At 36.9% G+C, this 16,521-nt stretch overlaps 3 protein-coding genes across 4 annotated transcripts; 1 reads left to right on the forward strand and 2 right to left on the reverse strand.

The window, feature by feature from the left end:
* Window positions 1–190: 190 nt before the first annotated feature.
* Window positions 191–5,389, reverse strand: LOC121634559 (aldo-keto reductase family 1 member B1-like). Its single transcript, XM_041977274.1, has 10 exons — window positions 5,229–5,389; window positions 4,462–4,629; window positions 3,495–3,611; window positions 3,153–3,230; window positions 2,896–3,018; window positions 2,714–2,820; window positions 2,550–2,631; window positions 746–829; window positions 514–596; window positions 191–397 (listed from the first exon to the last, which is right to left on the reverse strand). The coding sequence occupies exons 1-10, from the start codon at window positions 5,292–5,294 to the stop codon at window positions 355–357; spliced, it is 951 nt and encodes a 316-aa protein (XP_041833208.1). The 5' UTR covers window positions 5,295–5,389; the 3' UTR covers window positions 191–354.
* A 3,459-nt stretch (window positions 5,390–8,848) lies between these two features.
* LOC121634560 (dnaJ homolog subfamily B member 9-like) lies at window positions 8,849–11,974 on the reverse strand. The gene is made up of 3 exons (XM_041977275.1): window positions 11,869–11,974; window positions 11,354–11,599; window positions 8,849–10,947 (listed from the first exon to the last, which is right to left on the reverse strand). Exons 2-3 carry the CDS (start codon window positions 11,568–11,570, stop codon window positions 10,457–10,459), a joined length of 708 nt encoding a protein of 235 aa, XP_041833209.1. The 5' UTR covers window positions 11,571–11,599; window positions 11,869–11,974; the 3' UTR covers window positions 8,849–10,456.
* Window positions 11,975–12,353: 379 nt separating this feature from the next.
* LOC121634340 (THAP domain-containing protein 5-like) lies at window positions 12,354–15,382 on the forward strand. 2 transcript variants are annotated; one of them, XR_006009217.1, is made up of 4 exons: window positions 12,354–12,548; window positions 12,784–12,970; window positions 13,167–14,965; window positions 15,080–15,382. XR_006009217.1 is itself a non-coding variant. In XM_041976901.1 (3 exons), the coding sequence occupies exons 1-3, from the start codon at window positions 12,463–12,465 to the stop codon at window positions 13,920–13,922; spliced, it is 1,029 nt and encodes a 342-aa protein (XP_041832835.1). In that variant the 5' UTR covers window positions 12,354–12,462; the 3' UTR covers window positions 13,923–15,382. The 2 variants fall into 2 exon arrangements, 1 of the variants encoding a protein (XP_041832835.1); XM_041976901.1 differs by having other exon boundaries at window positions 13,167–15,382.
* Window positions 15,383–16,521: the final 1,139 nt, after the last annotated feature.

Raw genomic sequence — 16,521 nt, forward strand, 5'->3', positions numbered from 1 at the left:
TGTAATACTCCTAGTTAACCTGATGTTTCTTCATTTGTAACTTTCATTTTTTATTGTCTTGCAGGTCAGACTGCTTTTGTTTTTAGATATATTTTTTATTACTTTTAGTTGGCTTGTCTTTTGCAGTCTTTTTTAGACCCCCCCCTTTCTTTCCTAAGAAATATCAGAGTCATAAAAACTATGCAGCCCATATTGTTAAATTTATTTAATTCTCCAGAAAATATACAACTATATTCAGTAAAAACCAGAACAAATTAGGCACATTTGTGAGGTTGTAGTAAGATCACAATTGTTTTGATTTCTTTTTTTAATGGGATGTAATCCAGAAACGGAGCAGCATCATGTTGTCTTGAGTTAGTATTCTGTATGAAAGGGGTAGTCTTTGTGTTTTGCAGCCCTGTGGAAAGAAGACAAGGACCATCCTTTTACTTAGAAGTTGTTTACTTGATGATGTAACATCTTTGTATGTCTGTTTTTTCCATCTCCTCTCAACATTCTTTAAAATCTACTCACCATGGTGCTGGGAATCCTCTCCAGTTCTTATTCAAGCTCAGCAAGGTCTTCAAATCTTCTTTGCTTAACTCAAAGTCAAACAGCTGAAAAAGAAAAGATGGCTAAAACAGGCAAACTGGAGACACTACTGTTAATACATTTTCTTCTAGATCTAACATTAAGTGTCTCATTTATTTATCCATATGAATCTAGATTAATTATTTGTACAATATATTAATATAAGTTTTTAAACCTGGATATTTTCCTTGATGCGATGGGGTGTTGCTGACTTGGCAATGACAATCACGTTCCTTTGGGTGTGGAACTTGATGAGAATCTGAGGATTAAACAAGGAGCAAATCAAGTCTATCATGAGTTTCACAACAGATTGTACTTGGTGAACCACCAAATATACAAATCTTTGCAAAACTGTGACAGCTCCTTCGACTTAGATGGATTCAACAGTCTTTAAAATCATGCCATGGAAACTCAGTTAGATTGAGGTCTGGGCTTTGAGTCTGCCACAAATTTAAACGTTCGCTGAAAGGGAAACTTCCATCCCAATTTTCAAATATCTGGAAGACTGGACAGTACCATCCATCATTCCTTTAACACAATGCTTTACCTGGCCCACGTCCACCTGAGGTCCATGTGAGCAGTTTGAAAAACAAACAAACAAAAAAAAAACTACCTAATCAAGTTTTGGATGGGCAGGGATAATCAATAAGAAACATGCAGGTATTTTTAACCTTGACAGAATTATATAATTGGTCAGGTCCAGTTGTGGAAACCATGGTAACCTGACTGGCCTTTAAGACACCATCTTCTTGCATATGTAATGGTTATGGAAAAAAATGAGCAGAAAGGCAGAGACAGCTTATCCTATCCTTCATCTACCATATGTGAGGGCGTAATTCAGAAAATGGCAACAAAGTGAAAGCTACAATAGCTACAGGGAGAGAAATCCAGGGACAGAAAGGAGAAAAGGGACAAGTAAATGACAATAGAATAATGTAATTTTCAGAAATAAAGTGAGGCAGCAAGTGAAGAAAAGAAGAACAAAAAGACCACCTGCAGAGAGGAGAAGAAGGAAAAGAAGCCCTTACAGACAGGACTGAGCTGGAGAGCAGGTGAGAGACAGCTACAGCTGTATGAAGACAACCAGCATGAAACATGGTTTCAGTTTTAAAAAGGTTTATTGTGGTGACATTTTGTGAAATTTAATGGTGCTCCTTGGGATTATCAAACCTTAGATCATATTTTTATAATCCAGCTCTGATTTAATCTTCTCGACAACTTTGTCGCTGGGCTCCTTGGCCTTCATTGTGCCATTTGCTCGGTAGTTCCTCCTGATTAGCAGGGTTGGGTCACTGAGATCATGTGACACTCACATCACACACAGGAGACTCTCAATTATGTGACTTCTGGAGGTAACTGGTAGCACCAGAGTTTATTTAGGGGCTTCATAGCAAAGAGGGTGAATAAATTTGTGCATCTTCTATTTTCTTCTTCTTATTATTATTATTATTATTTATGTTATAAACAAGTGCTATATTTGAAGAACAGGATGTAACAAAAAAATAGAAAAAGAAAAGGGGTGAGAAAAAAGTCAATCACTGTATTTGGTGAACAACAAAATATGTTTGATCACATGTTTCTTAGTTCACCACACAGTACAGTACTTATTCTGTCTCCTACTGTTAAACTTGGTTGTGTCTCATAATTTACCGTGTGAGCATTGATTTTCCTCTTCTGACCCAATTTTCTACATGAAACATTTTTAGATGAAGTAATTGTGCACATTTCAACTTTTTCTGTGGTGTCCACTCACCAAAATGATGTCACTCAAACAAAATATCTACTTGTTTGCTCGTTTGTAGCAGACTCGTGCTGCTGCTGTCGGGTATGTGACCTTTTAGTACCCCGTATGAGGCATCTTGTGCAGAAGCATGGTGATGCTATCATTATTAACATGATCCAAAATGTTTTCCAGCCTCGTTCTACTGAAAACAACAAATAAAGGATAATCATGAGGTAGACATTTAATTTCTTCTTACCTGTGCTGGAGTCTTGTTGTACTTAGTAGCCATAGCCTTGATGGTAGGATCATTTAGCAGAGAAGGGTCATCAGGGGCAGCCCTTTTTTAAAAATTAGAAATAAGTTGAATAAGTAATTTTAAATGATCTTGTCCTGTGGATGGTGGACAGTGTATTCTCTCACCAGGGTCTATCAGGGGAGCCCAGAGGGCTATAAGCCGTCACTGAGATGCCTTTTGAGTGGCAGTAGTTGATCAATTTCTCCTGGGTCAGGAGCGGGTGGCATTCAACCTAAAAGAACACCCCAGAGTTTTAGGATTGGTTTTTATTTTCATGTCCATTGTGCTCTAAAATAATACTTTTTACCTGGTTGTTAACAGGCTTGTGCTTGAGGCCAGGTTTGTTGAGTAAAGCTTCAATCTGGTCTTTGTTGAAGTTGGAGATGCCAATAGCTTTGACCAACCCATCATCCACCAGCTTCTCCATAGCCTTTCAGACAAATTACACATCCATGCATGTAAAGACACAACTTTTTCAACATTTTTAAACCATATGTATTTATTTTCACTGCTGGCAATTAAGCAGCATTCCTGATGTGCCCATAGAGAAAAAGATCTACTTACCTCCCAAGTGTCCAAGAAGCAGCTGTCGTCAGAAATTACATTCTTTTCCTCATCTAAAGGAAAAATAGTATCCCCTGGCTGCAGAAGCACAAACAGAAGTTATAACCTCAAAACATATTTAGGTTCCCCGAAGAGAATGTTTTTATCTGATTTTAAAAAAGTGTATTAACACATCAAAATACAGGCTTTGATTATAGATCAAATGCAAGAAGCATAATTCTCTGAGATCAAGTTAACTTAGACAAGTTAATTACAACAAATGTTCAGCTTGCATAGTTTGTTTTTTTCTTTTAGCTGTTGAATCAGACTTTTTCCCTTTGGCCATGACAAAGGTTTTCATACCTTCATCCCTACTGGGAAATGCATGAGGTAAAGATCCAAGTAGTCCAGTTTCATATCTCTTAGAGTTTTTTCACATGCTCCCCTCACCAGGGATGGAATGTGGAAGGTACTCCAGAGCTAGGAAACACAAAAAACAACATTTCTAAACACACTGTATGATTGATTTCAGGTAGGTCGATGTCTTAGGTCCCTTCTCCACTGATGTAGTACTTATCTACAACTGGTTCAGTGAGTGTCAGCCAAAAAAAGGACTAACGCTGAAGTTAAAATGCTGCAAGCAGCATGGAGGGAACAGCTGCAGGAAGTGATCAGTCATGAGCCGTTCAGTTTGTTTGCAGAGCTGCCCTTTCTGGTGTTGTCATAAAAAAGAGGTCTACATGCTGGTAGTGGTTTGGTGAAAATGTGGCGTCGGTATTTAATGAGGAGACAACTCCGCCTTGAGCCGAGCAAGATGGTAATAGCTGCTAGCTGCCAGGACTTAGCCAGCAGGTGCATATGTGGGTGGGTCCGGATTAGCACATCTTAGATCCCCTTTCATTTATTGTGAATCATACACAGGCAATTTTAATGCCATGAGCAAAAATTTGAAAATGCACAATTTTGAGGAACACAGATGAATTATTAGGGAAACTAATTACTGCTGGAGTAGGACCTTAAAAGATACGCCATCTCTGCAACCAAGCAAGCCCATGTTTTGTCATGTAAAAAAGACGTGGTGTGAACTGCTATTTAAATTCAAGGAATATGGAACAAATGTGAATGTAAACTGTGAGATAAGCATGACTAATGTAGTTCATGATGGTGCATTGACTCCATTGTTACAGACATGGTGTTATTATGTCCATTACTTCCTAGAGCAGATGAAAAATACTGACAACCAATGCAAGTGGAAGTCTCAAAGTAAGCAAATCAGAGAAAGAGAAAAGAAGAAAAAACTTGGTCCATTCATGTAATTTTTTTAACCTACCTTACTAACGATGAATAAATCCTCTCTCTTCACCACTCCTTGGTCAATCATAGCACGAACTCCAGCCCCAACTTCTTCCTCGTTCTCGTACACATAAGCACCATCAATGTGCCTGTAGCCACAACTTATAGCCACCTTTATAGCCTCGCTGACCTTTCCTGGTTCCGCCTGCAGATGTGATTACAAAGGCAAGGAAAAGTGCAAATGCATAAATAGGTAGAGAATTTAAAATATGTGTCAACGACTTTTCTGTGCCTCCTGACTTCAGCAGTGAACTTTAATTTAGAAGTGGAAAAAACATCAAGTGTTATCATGCAAACGTAAATGGCACATTATTAAATTGCAACCTTATTGCTGTGATATTAGGGTTAAAATGTAGAATGCAATGATTTGCAACTCATTTCAATCCTGAATTTATTAGGAAATATTCAAACACATGTGGTTAAACTATTTCTAACAACCTTGTTTCTGCAGACAGAGATCAACGTACAACGAATAGTTAATCTTTACCCTCTTGTAGCAGATTATGTTAAGGTGCAGCAAGTCAGTTATTGTACTGCAGCTATACCACTTTGTTACTACTTTTTTATGTCTCTACTTTGATCTGTGTTTGTGCGTCAAGGGTGGAAACTGATTACATAAGAATAAACAATACAGATACCACCAAATAAGGAGAGTTAAAGCATTCAGTGAGAGGTAGGATCCGTATATTAAAGCCTGCAGTATTACCTCAGAACTGCCAAATGTATAAAGAAGCATGGCCTTACCCTCCATGTTCCCAAACCCACGATAGGCATCTTTGCTCCAGTGCTGAGTGTAACTGCAGGCATCATCTTGCTGATGTTATTTTCTCAGTCTAGCACAAAAACCAACAAGCAGCTCCTACAAAAAGCTGATGTGTTCTGCTAACTGTTGAGACAGGCAGCCTGTTTTACAGAGAAATAGGAGGAGCTTATGTGCTGTGTATGGACACTTTGATTTGAGCTGAGTCATATCATGACTTGCAGAAAGGTTTATCATTATGATGCAAAGCAGATATTAAATTAATAGGGTGTGTGGATGGGTGGGGGGGAGGATCTACTACTTTAATGAATGTAAGTTTTTCTCCTTTGGCCCATGTGTAAACCCTTATTTGCCATTGTATGAAGCGAAATCACAGTCTTACCAACCCTGTTTTTATATATTGATACATTTTAATTGAAAATAAAAACTGAAAAATGCGAAGAAAAATTTTGTAAAGTGGTAAAAGCAAAATTGTTCAAGTGTTGACTGAAAATGTTAGTAAGCATCCAGTGCCAAGCTTTTATGTTGAGTTTTATTTATTTAATACAACCTAAAGTAGAGCTTTGTAACTAGGAATGATTTTCTAAAATACTGAATCCTATTTAAATACCCTAATAAATACTGTGTCAATTATTAGTGTAATACATTTAAAATACACTTTTATACTGATATAGTGCTTGTTTTTGCCTCGGAGGCTATATTTAAAAAACCTAAATTTGCTCATAAGGTTTTATTTACTCTTAAAACATTATGCAGTCAATCAACACTCTGCACACACAGATACCGTACACACACACACACACACACACACAAAGTGCAGACATTAGACAATGACATTTGCAAAGCACTGTCTTTGAAAGATAGGCAACATGAAGAGCAAAGGTGCTATATATTGCACATTCTGATCAGTTTGGGAAGCTTAACTTTTCAGACCATTTAGCTTCACTGGCAAACATTTTTTTTTATTTTGTTATTGCAAATCACAACAGCCTGAAAAATAGCTGAGTAGTACCTTACTTTGAGGCTAGCTTGACCAGTATTTCTCATGGGACTGATGTTAATTTCCTGCCCTGACTGAGAGAAGGTGGGGGCGGGTTCTACTACTTTAATGAAGCTGTAATTAGAGCCTTTATCAACATCTTGGGCTTGTTTTTTATCATTATATGATTCTGACGAAAGAAATATTGCTGGGATCTTTGCTTATGTAAGTTTTTCTCCTTTGGCCCATGTGTAAACCCTTTTTTGCCATTGTATGAAGAGAAATCACAGTCTTACCAACCCTGTTTTTATATATTAATACCTTTTAATTGTTAATTATTTCCTGCAGCTCATGTTATTTCACTCTTGCTTTTTTGTCTTTATTTAAATAATTTTGTTTTTTTAAGAGTGTGTACATTTTAATGCTTGTTCTGCACCCTGCTGTAATGTTTTATGTATAGCACTTTGAATTATTTTATATACAAGTAAACTCGCTGTGTCTCTACAAAGACTGGATATATGGCTGTTGAATTGTGCTGTTCAAATAAACTTTCCTTGCCCTTTCTTCTTGCATAACACAGTTTCAGGTTTCAAATCTGGATGCAACCAGGAACTGCGTTAACCCTTTAACTCCTGCTCTACTGTTTTGTCCTGCTCGTGGAGCAATTTTTCAGTGAAGATGATGAATCTTATTTAAATTTGTGGGACATAAACCTGCCTGAGCCATCACTACCACTTGGTTTGGGTATGTAATGCCAAAAGTAAGTGTTTGTTATCCCATTACTGTTTCAAGTTTTGACCATTTCAATATAGTTACTATATTAACTGTTATCGCAACCACTTGTTAAAAAACATTGATTACTACTATTTTTATTGACCAAATGAAAATTGAAAAATGCTAAGAAACATTTTGTAAAGTGGTAAAAGCAAAATTGTTCAAGTGTTACGTGAAAATGTTTTTACATGGTGCTCTGGAGCCCATGCTGTGATACTGTTGCTCAGGACATCCTATTTTCATGCTTACTAAGCTTTTTGTGGATGCATCTTATTACCTCTCATAAGTGCTGTGGGCATCAAAATCTTGATTTGTTTGTATTTTCCGACAATAGTAAAGTTGACCAGTAAACACAGTGAATACTTTGTATTTGTTCCTGTTAAAATAATATGAATTGACAGATTAAAGATTTAAATTCTCTTTGATTCTAGACAATTTTCTAACATTTCTGGAAATTAGTTTGTTATTAAATTGAGGATTTCTAATCCCCAATGGATGTGCATTCATAGGTTTTTTTTATAAATAGAGGAGAAAAAAATGAAGTAAAGCATGTAATACCTCACTGGGCAACTTGTAAGTTACCCAGGCTCATCTGTAAGTATCTAAAGGTATCTCTCTTACACAAAAGAAAATTGCAAAAACATTTAAAAGGATAGAACTAACTTCTCCCCAGAAATAATATTGTACCATTTAATGTGCTCCAAATCAAATATAGAAGAAAGGATGCTGTTGCAAAGTGTGGACTGATTTGCTTCGCATGAGAAATGTTATATTTGAAAAAAGAAATGTAGGACAATCCAGCATAGGAACCATATTCCCTGTTTTATTTCACATTTTATGTGTGAAACATGGCAGTATCACAGTTTTGATCAGGACAGTTATCAGTATAATAATTAATTTTAATTCTAACCAGTAACTTCAAAAGAACATATCAGAATGTCTGTCAGTGATGTGGACTTAAGTATGAAGTGGGTCATGCAACAATATATATGTATATATATTCTATATTTCTAAGTATAGTACTCCATTTTAAAATGGCTAAGTTTAACTTAATCTAGTTTAAATATTTGGGATTCATTGCCTCAATCTCTCTTGGCTGCACCAGTGAAAGTGTGGATGTAAGAGAAGCCTATATGGCTCACAGCTAGTTTAACACTTTTGACGTTGTGTTCAGTGTGGATATATCATTCTTAACCTGACCTATCCACTGTGTTTCATTGTTTAAACTGTGTATACATGCCCACCGAATGTGCTTTCATCAGCATTTATAGCTGCTCATGGGATAATGAGGTGAGTGTATTGTGGTGGGGGGGTTGTGTGTTGTAGAAGTCTGTTCACTTGTGGATGTTGTAAGCTTTACTTGGCAGTGAGCCAGACTTTTATGATCTTTTTTTATGTAAGTTTGGCTTTTCACTTTTAGCTTATTTGTGGTTTTGCATTGCAGAAAAGTACAGGCTGATTTCTAGTAATTTTGTAAGATGTTAACATTTTGTGGGTTTAGTGTAACAAATCTGTATACAGAGATCCTCATTGTCTAGCAGATATGTGTATATTTGGGAAAGTCATGTTTCAGTGTTTAGTAAAACTGTTCAGCTCTGTAGGCTAGTTGAGTAAAGTTGTGGTGTTTGAAGCAAAATGTGACAGCAACAATTCGGTGATCAAGATCTGTGTATTTTGACACAACATACCAAAAAGCAGCCAAAGTCTGTGATATTTAATGATTTTTCTAAATGAATAAATACAACATTCAAGACTTCAGATGGTTCATCTTTACTTCATTATGGTTCATCATGACACAGCACATGTTATCTTTATTTTATTTATGATAGTATTTAAGACAGGCACATTATCTATAACACATTAGCTAAGCTTGACCTGGGTGTGGTGCAGCTTGGATGACTTAGCAGTTTCACAAGCTAGTTTTTTTTTTTTTTTTTTTTTTTTTTTTCTCTTAAACATTTAAACAGGTTTTTAGTTAAATCTCACGAGTAATCAGCTGGACCACTTTATGGCAAAATAGATCTATCCTCTTGGTCATTCCATCTTCCATCTGATAATTGTGCAATCTTCTTCTATCACTTGCCATTTCCTTTCAGGGGCCCTTTTAGATGGTCTTGTTTTGCAACCTTGAGAAAGTACACACTCTACTGGAGATTTCTAGAAAGACAGCTAGCTGTCTTCAGCTTATTTTAAAAAATAGGAACATACTGTACCACAATGAAATCTTAAGACCATTTTTAACTGAATCCTCTTGCAAGGTTAGTAAGCATCCAGTGCCAAGCTTTTATGTTTAGTTTTATTTATTTCATACAACCTAAAGTAGAGCTTTGTAACTGGGAATGATTTTATAAAACACTGAATCCTATTTAAATGCCTTAATAAATACTGTGTCAATTATTAGTGTAATACATTTAAAATACACTTTTATACTGATATAGTGCTTGTTTTGCCTTGGAGGCTAAATTCAAAACACCAAAATTTGCTCTTATAAGGTTTTATTTACTCTTAAAACATTATGCAGTCAATCAACACTCTGCACACACAGATACCGTACACACACACACACACAAACAAAGTGCAGACATTAGACAATGACATTTGCAAAGCACTGTCTTTGAAAGATAGGCAACATGAAGAGCAAAGGTGCTATATATTGCACATTCTGATCAGTTTGGGAAGCTTAACTTTTCAGACCATTTAGCTTCACTGGCAAACATTTTTTTTTTATTTTGTTATTGCAAATCACAACAGCCTGAAAAATAGCTGAGTAGTACCTTACTTTGAGGCTAGCTTGACCAGTATTTGTCATGGGACTGATGTTAATTTCCTGCCCTGACTGAGAGAAGGTAGATGAAACTCTGGAAGAAAACACTAAAATGAGGTAACAGTTGATTATAGCCAACCTGCAAACAATCCAGCAAGTGAGGATGTCACAAAAGTGCTAAAGAGCCTTATTTTTTTCTGTTGTTTGATTTTGAATCTTACCAAATCAAGACCAAAACAAGTTGTTTTAGAGGTTTACATTTGATAGAAAATGATAGCATGGCCTAAAGAGCTGCAGAGTTCACGATATTATTACTGTTTCCTATAACTCTTGATATCTCACTGCCTACTAAAGAAAAAAAAATTCTCTTTGAACCTTAGGCCATACCTGAGTCGCATTGCACTATAACAAAACATGAACAAGTAAACAGAATGAGCCATGAGAGCTAAATGAAAGAAAACTATCTGAATGATCCTAAGACTTACTACGATCCTATGGGCAATAATGTGCATGGGTTATTGCTGAAACCAGCCATTCATCATTAGCTTGGATATTTGCTGAAAGAGGGATGTATAGAGAATTAGAAAAGCCACACAAAACAATTCTCTATTCCACAATGTGATAAATTAGCATTCAATTTCAAAACCACAAAAAAAAACCTTGCAGTGTCCCAAATTTTCCCATTTCTTTTCATCTCAGGAGCATTCAGTGAAGGTGGTCACCATGTTCCCTCTTCGCTGAGTCACTGTCCTGCAGTGCTGCTTCGCTGAGCCATGAAATCTACTGTCAGTCCTGGAAGTGTGCGTATTAAAGGAGAACATCTTCTCCAAGTCCTCAAACATGTCATCAAAGAGTCCGCCACCAAAGCCTCCCTGCTGAAACCCCCTTCTCTGCCTGTTCATGGCATCTTGATGAGCTTGGAAGTGACTATCAAAGTGTCTCTTTTGGTGGGCTTGATTGTGGGAGTTGGAGTGAAAGTGGTGTTGGTGTCGCTGTTGTTGACCAAAAGAGTTAGAGTCAGTGAAAATGTCATCAAAGTTGAAGTTGAAGGACTGGAAGTGCTGCTTGAAGTTATAGTCCCCACTGCCTCCTCCTCCTCTTCCTCCATGTCCCTCCCCTGATGATGCACCATGGCCAAATAGGTCATAATCTTTCCTTCTCTTATCATCAGATAATGTTTCATATGCTGAAAGAGACAAATGTAATTTAGACAAGCTCAAATGATTTACATTTAAAAAGTTTCAAATGAGTAAATAAGGAGATTCTTCAAAACATTGTTTAAAGTCTCGACATTTAATATGTGCCATCATACACAATGTAAGCTTAAAGTTAAACAACCTGATCCCTACACTTTACACTGGGATTGTCAATGGCTGGACTGACTAAAACTTTCTATATTCTATAATTAAGTCTAACCAAAGCTTATTATAGTTTTACTGTTGACAAAAAAAATCCGAAATGATAAGAAACATTTAGGGAAGATGGTTCTTACTTGCCTGGAAAATACTTATGTATGTATATGTATTATGTATATGTATCTGGGCAGCTATTTAAAACAAAGCATTTAAAAGAAAGTTGTGCATATAACCCACCCTCTGCTATTTCTCTGAACTTCGCCTCAGCATCTGGGCTCTTGTTGCGGTCTGGGTGGTACTTCAGGGCCAGTTTATGGAAAGCCTTTTTGATCTGTCGCTCAGTAGCATCTCTGGGCACCCCGAGTATCTCATAGTAGTCTCTCTTAGCCAAGATGAATTCTGAGATGAGTAAAACATGCACTGCTAGCAGTAGCACCGACTGCGCTGTGGCCATACTGATGGTTTGGTTTTGACACCTCGAAGCTGTGAAAATAGCAGTTGAACAACTGTATTAACAGACAGGATGATTTTCCAACGCGTCTCAACAATTAAGAATTGGTTATTAACAATTTACTTTGCTAAGAAGTTTCAACAATGAAGCGTTAGTTGAAGAAAATAACTCACTGTTTTTATAGAAACTTAAACCAGCTTCTCAATCGAAATGCTTCTTCACTTCTTACTTTTGCCTATGTTCAGTAAAAGAAACCCCACCCTTACCAATGCCGTTAATGTATAATGAAAAGAAAGATTACCTGGAGAAGATGTAACATACAGCCTGGGGGTACTTCTGTCAACCGCCAACAGCTCCAGCTGATGTGAAACGAAAGCTAGCAGTTGTTGACGAGATGCATTCTTGAGCCGTAACACCACGACTCGCAACCCTATTGGTCCATTCCCTAACACAGTGACTTAGATAGTTCTGATTGGTGGACACACTGCACATGGAGAATTTGGGCCCGTCAGAAAAGAACATAGATTAAGCAAGAGAGTAATCTAAGCATATTTCCGTCTTCGCTTTACTTTTCATGTTTTAGTCGATAAAGATCTATTTGCTAAACATTTTTCTTGTTCATTAAATTATGCTATATGGTTTATATGCGAATTATTGTGAGTTTTGTCGTATGAATATAATTAAATCTTAGAGCTGATGTTTATTGGAATACACAGAGATTTACAGAGCCGTTTGTAATAATGGATAACCATCTTGAGTTTAGGAAAGTTAACGTCACGTCCACCACTTGGGTTATAATCCGGAAGTAATTATTTACAAGCTGTTTTCTGTAATTTAAAAAATGTCGCAACAAATGTGTTCATTTAAGGTGTTTTGATGTAGTTTAACGGTAGATATGCCACGTTACTGTGCTGTTAAGCTTTGCCGAAACCGTGGGGGAACGGCATCAAGACAAGACAACAAAAGAATTAGCTTCTACCCGTATGTTATCTATTTTTTAGTTTCGTTGCAAGTCCCCTTTTCTTTTAATCTTTTAATTTAAAGCTAGAATTTATATAAAATCATTAAGCAGATGTAACCAGTATTATGTTAGAAATTTAAATTCGGGGAGATTCTTTCAATGAATGTTGGGTAATGATAATGTTATTAGTGATGCAGAATTCAAATTATATATTATACTATTTATGAGTTTAAGATCTTTTTTCTCTTTGTAAAGTTTTCCCTTACAAGACAAGCCCAGGCTTCAGAGATGGGTGGATAACATGAGGCGGGAAGAGTGGACCCCAAGTCGACATCAGTATCTCTGCAGTGATCATTTTACAGAAGACTGCTTTGATATTCGATGGGGTATCCGTTACTTGAAGAACACAGCTGTACCCACTATTTTTCCTGCAGATGATCATGTATGTATCTCTTTGCATTATGTTATTGATTTTTAAATAGTTACTGCAATCAAATGAACATTGACTGTGTTTCAGCTGTCCCAGTTTTTTTGTAATATATAGTCTAGTATAGTTTCATTATAATAACTCGAGTAATAATTGTACTATAGTTTAGGATCTGTGATTTTCATATGCATAATTTTCTTTTTAACTTAAGGATGATGAGAAGAGATTTAGCACCAGTAGAAGAAGCCCCATGGTCAAACCCAGCACTTCAGAGACTGACCCTGAGCTCAGAGAATTTGAATCTCCTCCCAGCAAGAGACCACTCATTTTGAGGAAAGCTTGCAAAACAGTCCAACCAAATGCAGACAATACTGTTGCAGAACACTCAGAGGTGACATTTGAACTCCCTCTGGTGCCAGATGCCAGCATCACTTGTCAATCAAATCTCCCAGAGATAAAAACTACAGAGATAACTAGTGACACTGAAGTGCCAACGGCATCCTGCCTTGCACTGTCGCCACTCAGTGAATCTCATTCTGAAGAGCAGGCTGACTCGACCATGGCTGTGTTGTGCTGCGACGCGCCGGGCCCTTTCTCCAGCCAGGAGGAATATATGGGAACAGCTTCCCTCAAAGCTGCAATGAGTCATACTATTCACTTTGTTCCTGTGGAAACAGTTAAGGAGAAACCCTCAAATATATTTTTGGAGGACAACAGACCTAGTGAAGGAGAGCACATTTCTGTTTACGAACACTCGTACTGTAGACCGGACACTGACAGAGATCAGCTGTGGAACAAAATCTTATGTTTGCATGCAAAGATCTTGGAACTGGATCGCAGGGAGGAGAGCACTGTAGCTAAAATCCATGCTCTGGAAAACGAGATCGCCCTCCTGAGGAAGGATGGTGCTGTTTTTAAAGAGAAGCAGAAAATTTTAGAGGATTACATCTCAACTCTGTTGCTCTGATATTTGGGATTAAGATTATGGATGTGTATGTATTGTAATTGTTTTCTTAAATAATGCACAGCTGAAAAAACTCATTGTTCCATAACATGTCCACATGGTGGCACTGTATGATCTATATGATTTTTTTTTTTTCAGCTCTTTGCTGGAACATTGCTTTTTCATGCTTTTTATCAGCTTACAGGTTTGTGCAAAAGTTTATGATAGTATAGATCTTAACAAATTTCTAATTTCATCTTGCAACATAACAATCCAAACAAGCAGACCTAATTCATGACATCATCTTACCACTGACATAAAGAATGAAGAGTCCTGCTCCAGATTATCCCCATTGACCCACCATCTCATTATCAAGGGTATGTAGGAGGTATCTGAGATTTTGTGTGAATTTAAATAATAAATAAAAATGATTAATGACCTGAAAACACTTGGGGAGGGGACACTCTTAATTCTGTTGCTGTGAATGGTGAAGGTAGATCAACAATCTCCATGGGGAATAGGGTTATTTTGTTTTTGTTTTATATTGTTAAAAAGTTCATGCAAAAATTAGCACATGTCAAGTAATTTGAGCTACTGGATAAGTTTGAGGTTTAAGGTCTCAGACCCAGGTGTTATGAACACTGACACTCCAAACTTCCTCTCTACAACCAGCTGCCTGTGGGCTCCTGAAGCAGCTGCTGTACATTGACAATTTAATTAATTGATGTCAACAAAGCAGGCTATAAGAAGATAGCAAAGCCCTTTAAAGCAGCTGCTTCCTCAGTTCGTGATGTAATTAGGAAATGGTTGTTTAAAGGAATGATGGAGGCCAAGCTGAGGTCTTGAAAAATCTTTAGAAGGCTGTTCATACCAATGGTAGGAAGGCAAATAAAGAAACACCAACTGCAGACCTTAGAAAAATAAATGTTCCACTGTCCAGTCATGCAGGGCATCCTCAGTCCACAAAATTATGCATTAGAAGTTTGTAAATGAACACCTAAATAAAGCCTTTTTTAAAACAGCTTCCATGGGTTGATGAAGCTGAAATATAACTGCTGTATTGCAAAGTAGAAGAGTTTTGGGAAAAGATACCTTCTCCAGTTGTAAAGCATGGGGGGGTGGATGTGTCATGCTTTGGAATTCTGTTTCAGCAGGTGTAATGAGGAATGTTGCATTAACAGAGAAAAGAATGGACTCATCAAAGTACAAGCAAACTAAATTACCTCTGTGTTCAACATGTAGACAGATATTATTAAAGAAAAACTCACTAGATCATCTTCCCTTTTCTGTCATTTATCCCCCAAAATAAAAAAATAATTCTACTAAAAGTATGAAAGAGGTTTGCCACCTACAACTTTAATGAGCTTCTGTTGCCATATTTTACATGCAGCACCACAGACAATATTTTAATTTTCACGCCTTACTGAAATAAACTGCTGCTGTTTGTACTTTTAAACAAGAATAAATTATGACGTAACAATTTCTTAATGCTTGTGTGTATCATGTTTTTTCCCCCCACCATGTCTACACTGATTGTTTTAAACCCCTACAATTACATGAGCATAAACCTGCAGCAGGATTTATCTCCTGCCTCTGCTCCCTAAGGCCCTGAATTAGTCACCAGTCTTTTGGCCACATGAGATACCTAATCTTATTTGAAGCAGCTTTCCAGAAAAAAAAAGCCACGGGCTGTCTTGTTACAGTCTGTGCTGCAGTAGGAATTGTCACAGTGCTACAACATTTTATCTTTGAGTAACTGTTATGAAAATAGGAGTGTGCCATTATTTTAGTGTTTGTAACTAAAAGAAAACGTGTTAATCAGTGTTATATTACCTTCTGCAGGCAAGACTTTAACTCAAAGGGAGTGATATTCATGGGGGAGTTTCTTTTTATGCCGTGATGTTTCATTTCACACACTGAAGACACTGTGCGCTTGTGTATATGTATATTTGGGGTTGAATTCATTACAAAGTGGTTGAGGGTATGAACAGGTTTGTAAAGTACAGGTTAAAAATGACTCCAGGATGCTGCATTCTGAGAAAAGGGGCCCAGAAGGAAGCATTTCCCAGGCAAAATTAAACCAGGCTCTCCCACATGAAAGGTTTCAAATAGTCAGTGCTCAGACCCGTGTCTCTAAGAGGAAAAACAAACCATCATAACACGACTATAAGGCAACGATGCTCTGAGCTTTCTTATAAGTGACCAAATATTCCACCTGTAGGTCTTTGTTAAACCAAAGTTTCAATAGCAAATTAATACTGAGTAAAGAAATAAACAGGATAATAAGGATAAAATGAGCAAAACAATGAGGTAATGGGATATAAAGGTCAGTTTGGTTCTCAGTTATGTGGTGCAAAAATGAACTCCCAGACCCTTTTTACACGCAATAATATTCCCAATTACATTAAGTTGAATAAGTAAATAATCATTTATTTATTAGATACCGGTCTAATAAATCACAAATACTTCATACAATAAAGGCTCACTGCAAAACCAAAAGAGCATTGTGTACAGGTACAATTGGCAAAGATGAATTCCTTGCACATTCTGGAGCGCCTCAATAAGTAAGGCAATTTAAGTCATTCTATAAAATACGGTTTTTGTTAAAATTATCTAAATAACT

This window comes from Melanotaenia boesemani, chromosome 23 (assembly GCF_017639745.1).
Source record: "Melanotaenia boesemani isolate fMelBoe1 chromosome 23, fMelBoe1.pri, whole genome shotgun sequence".
In the NCBI taxonomy this organism is placed as follows: Eukaryota; Metazoa; Chordata; class Actinopteri; order Atheriniformes; family Melanotaeniidae; genus Melanotaenia; species Melanotaenia boesemani.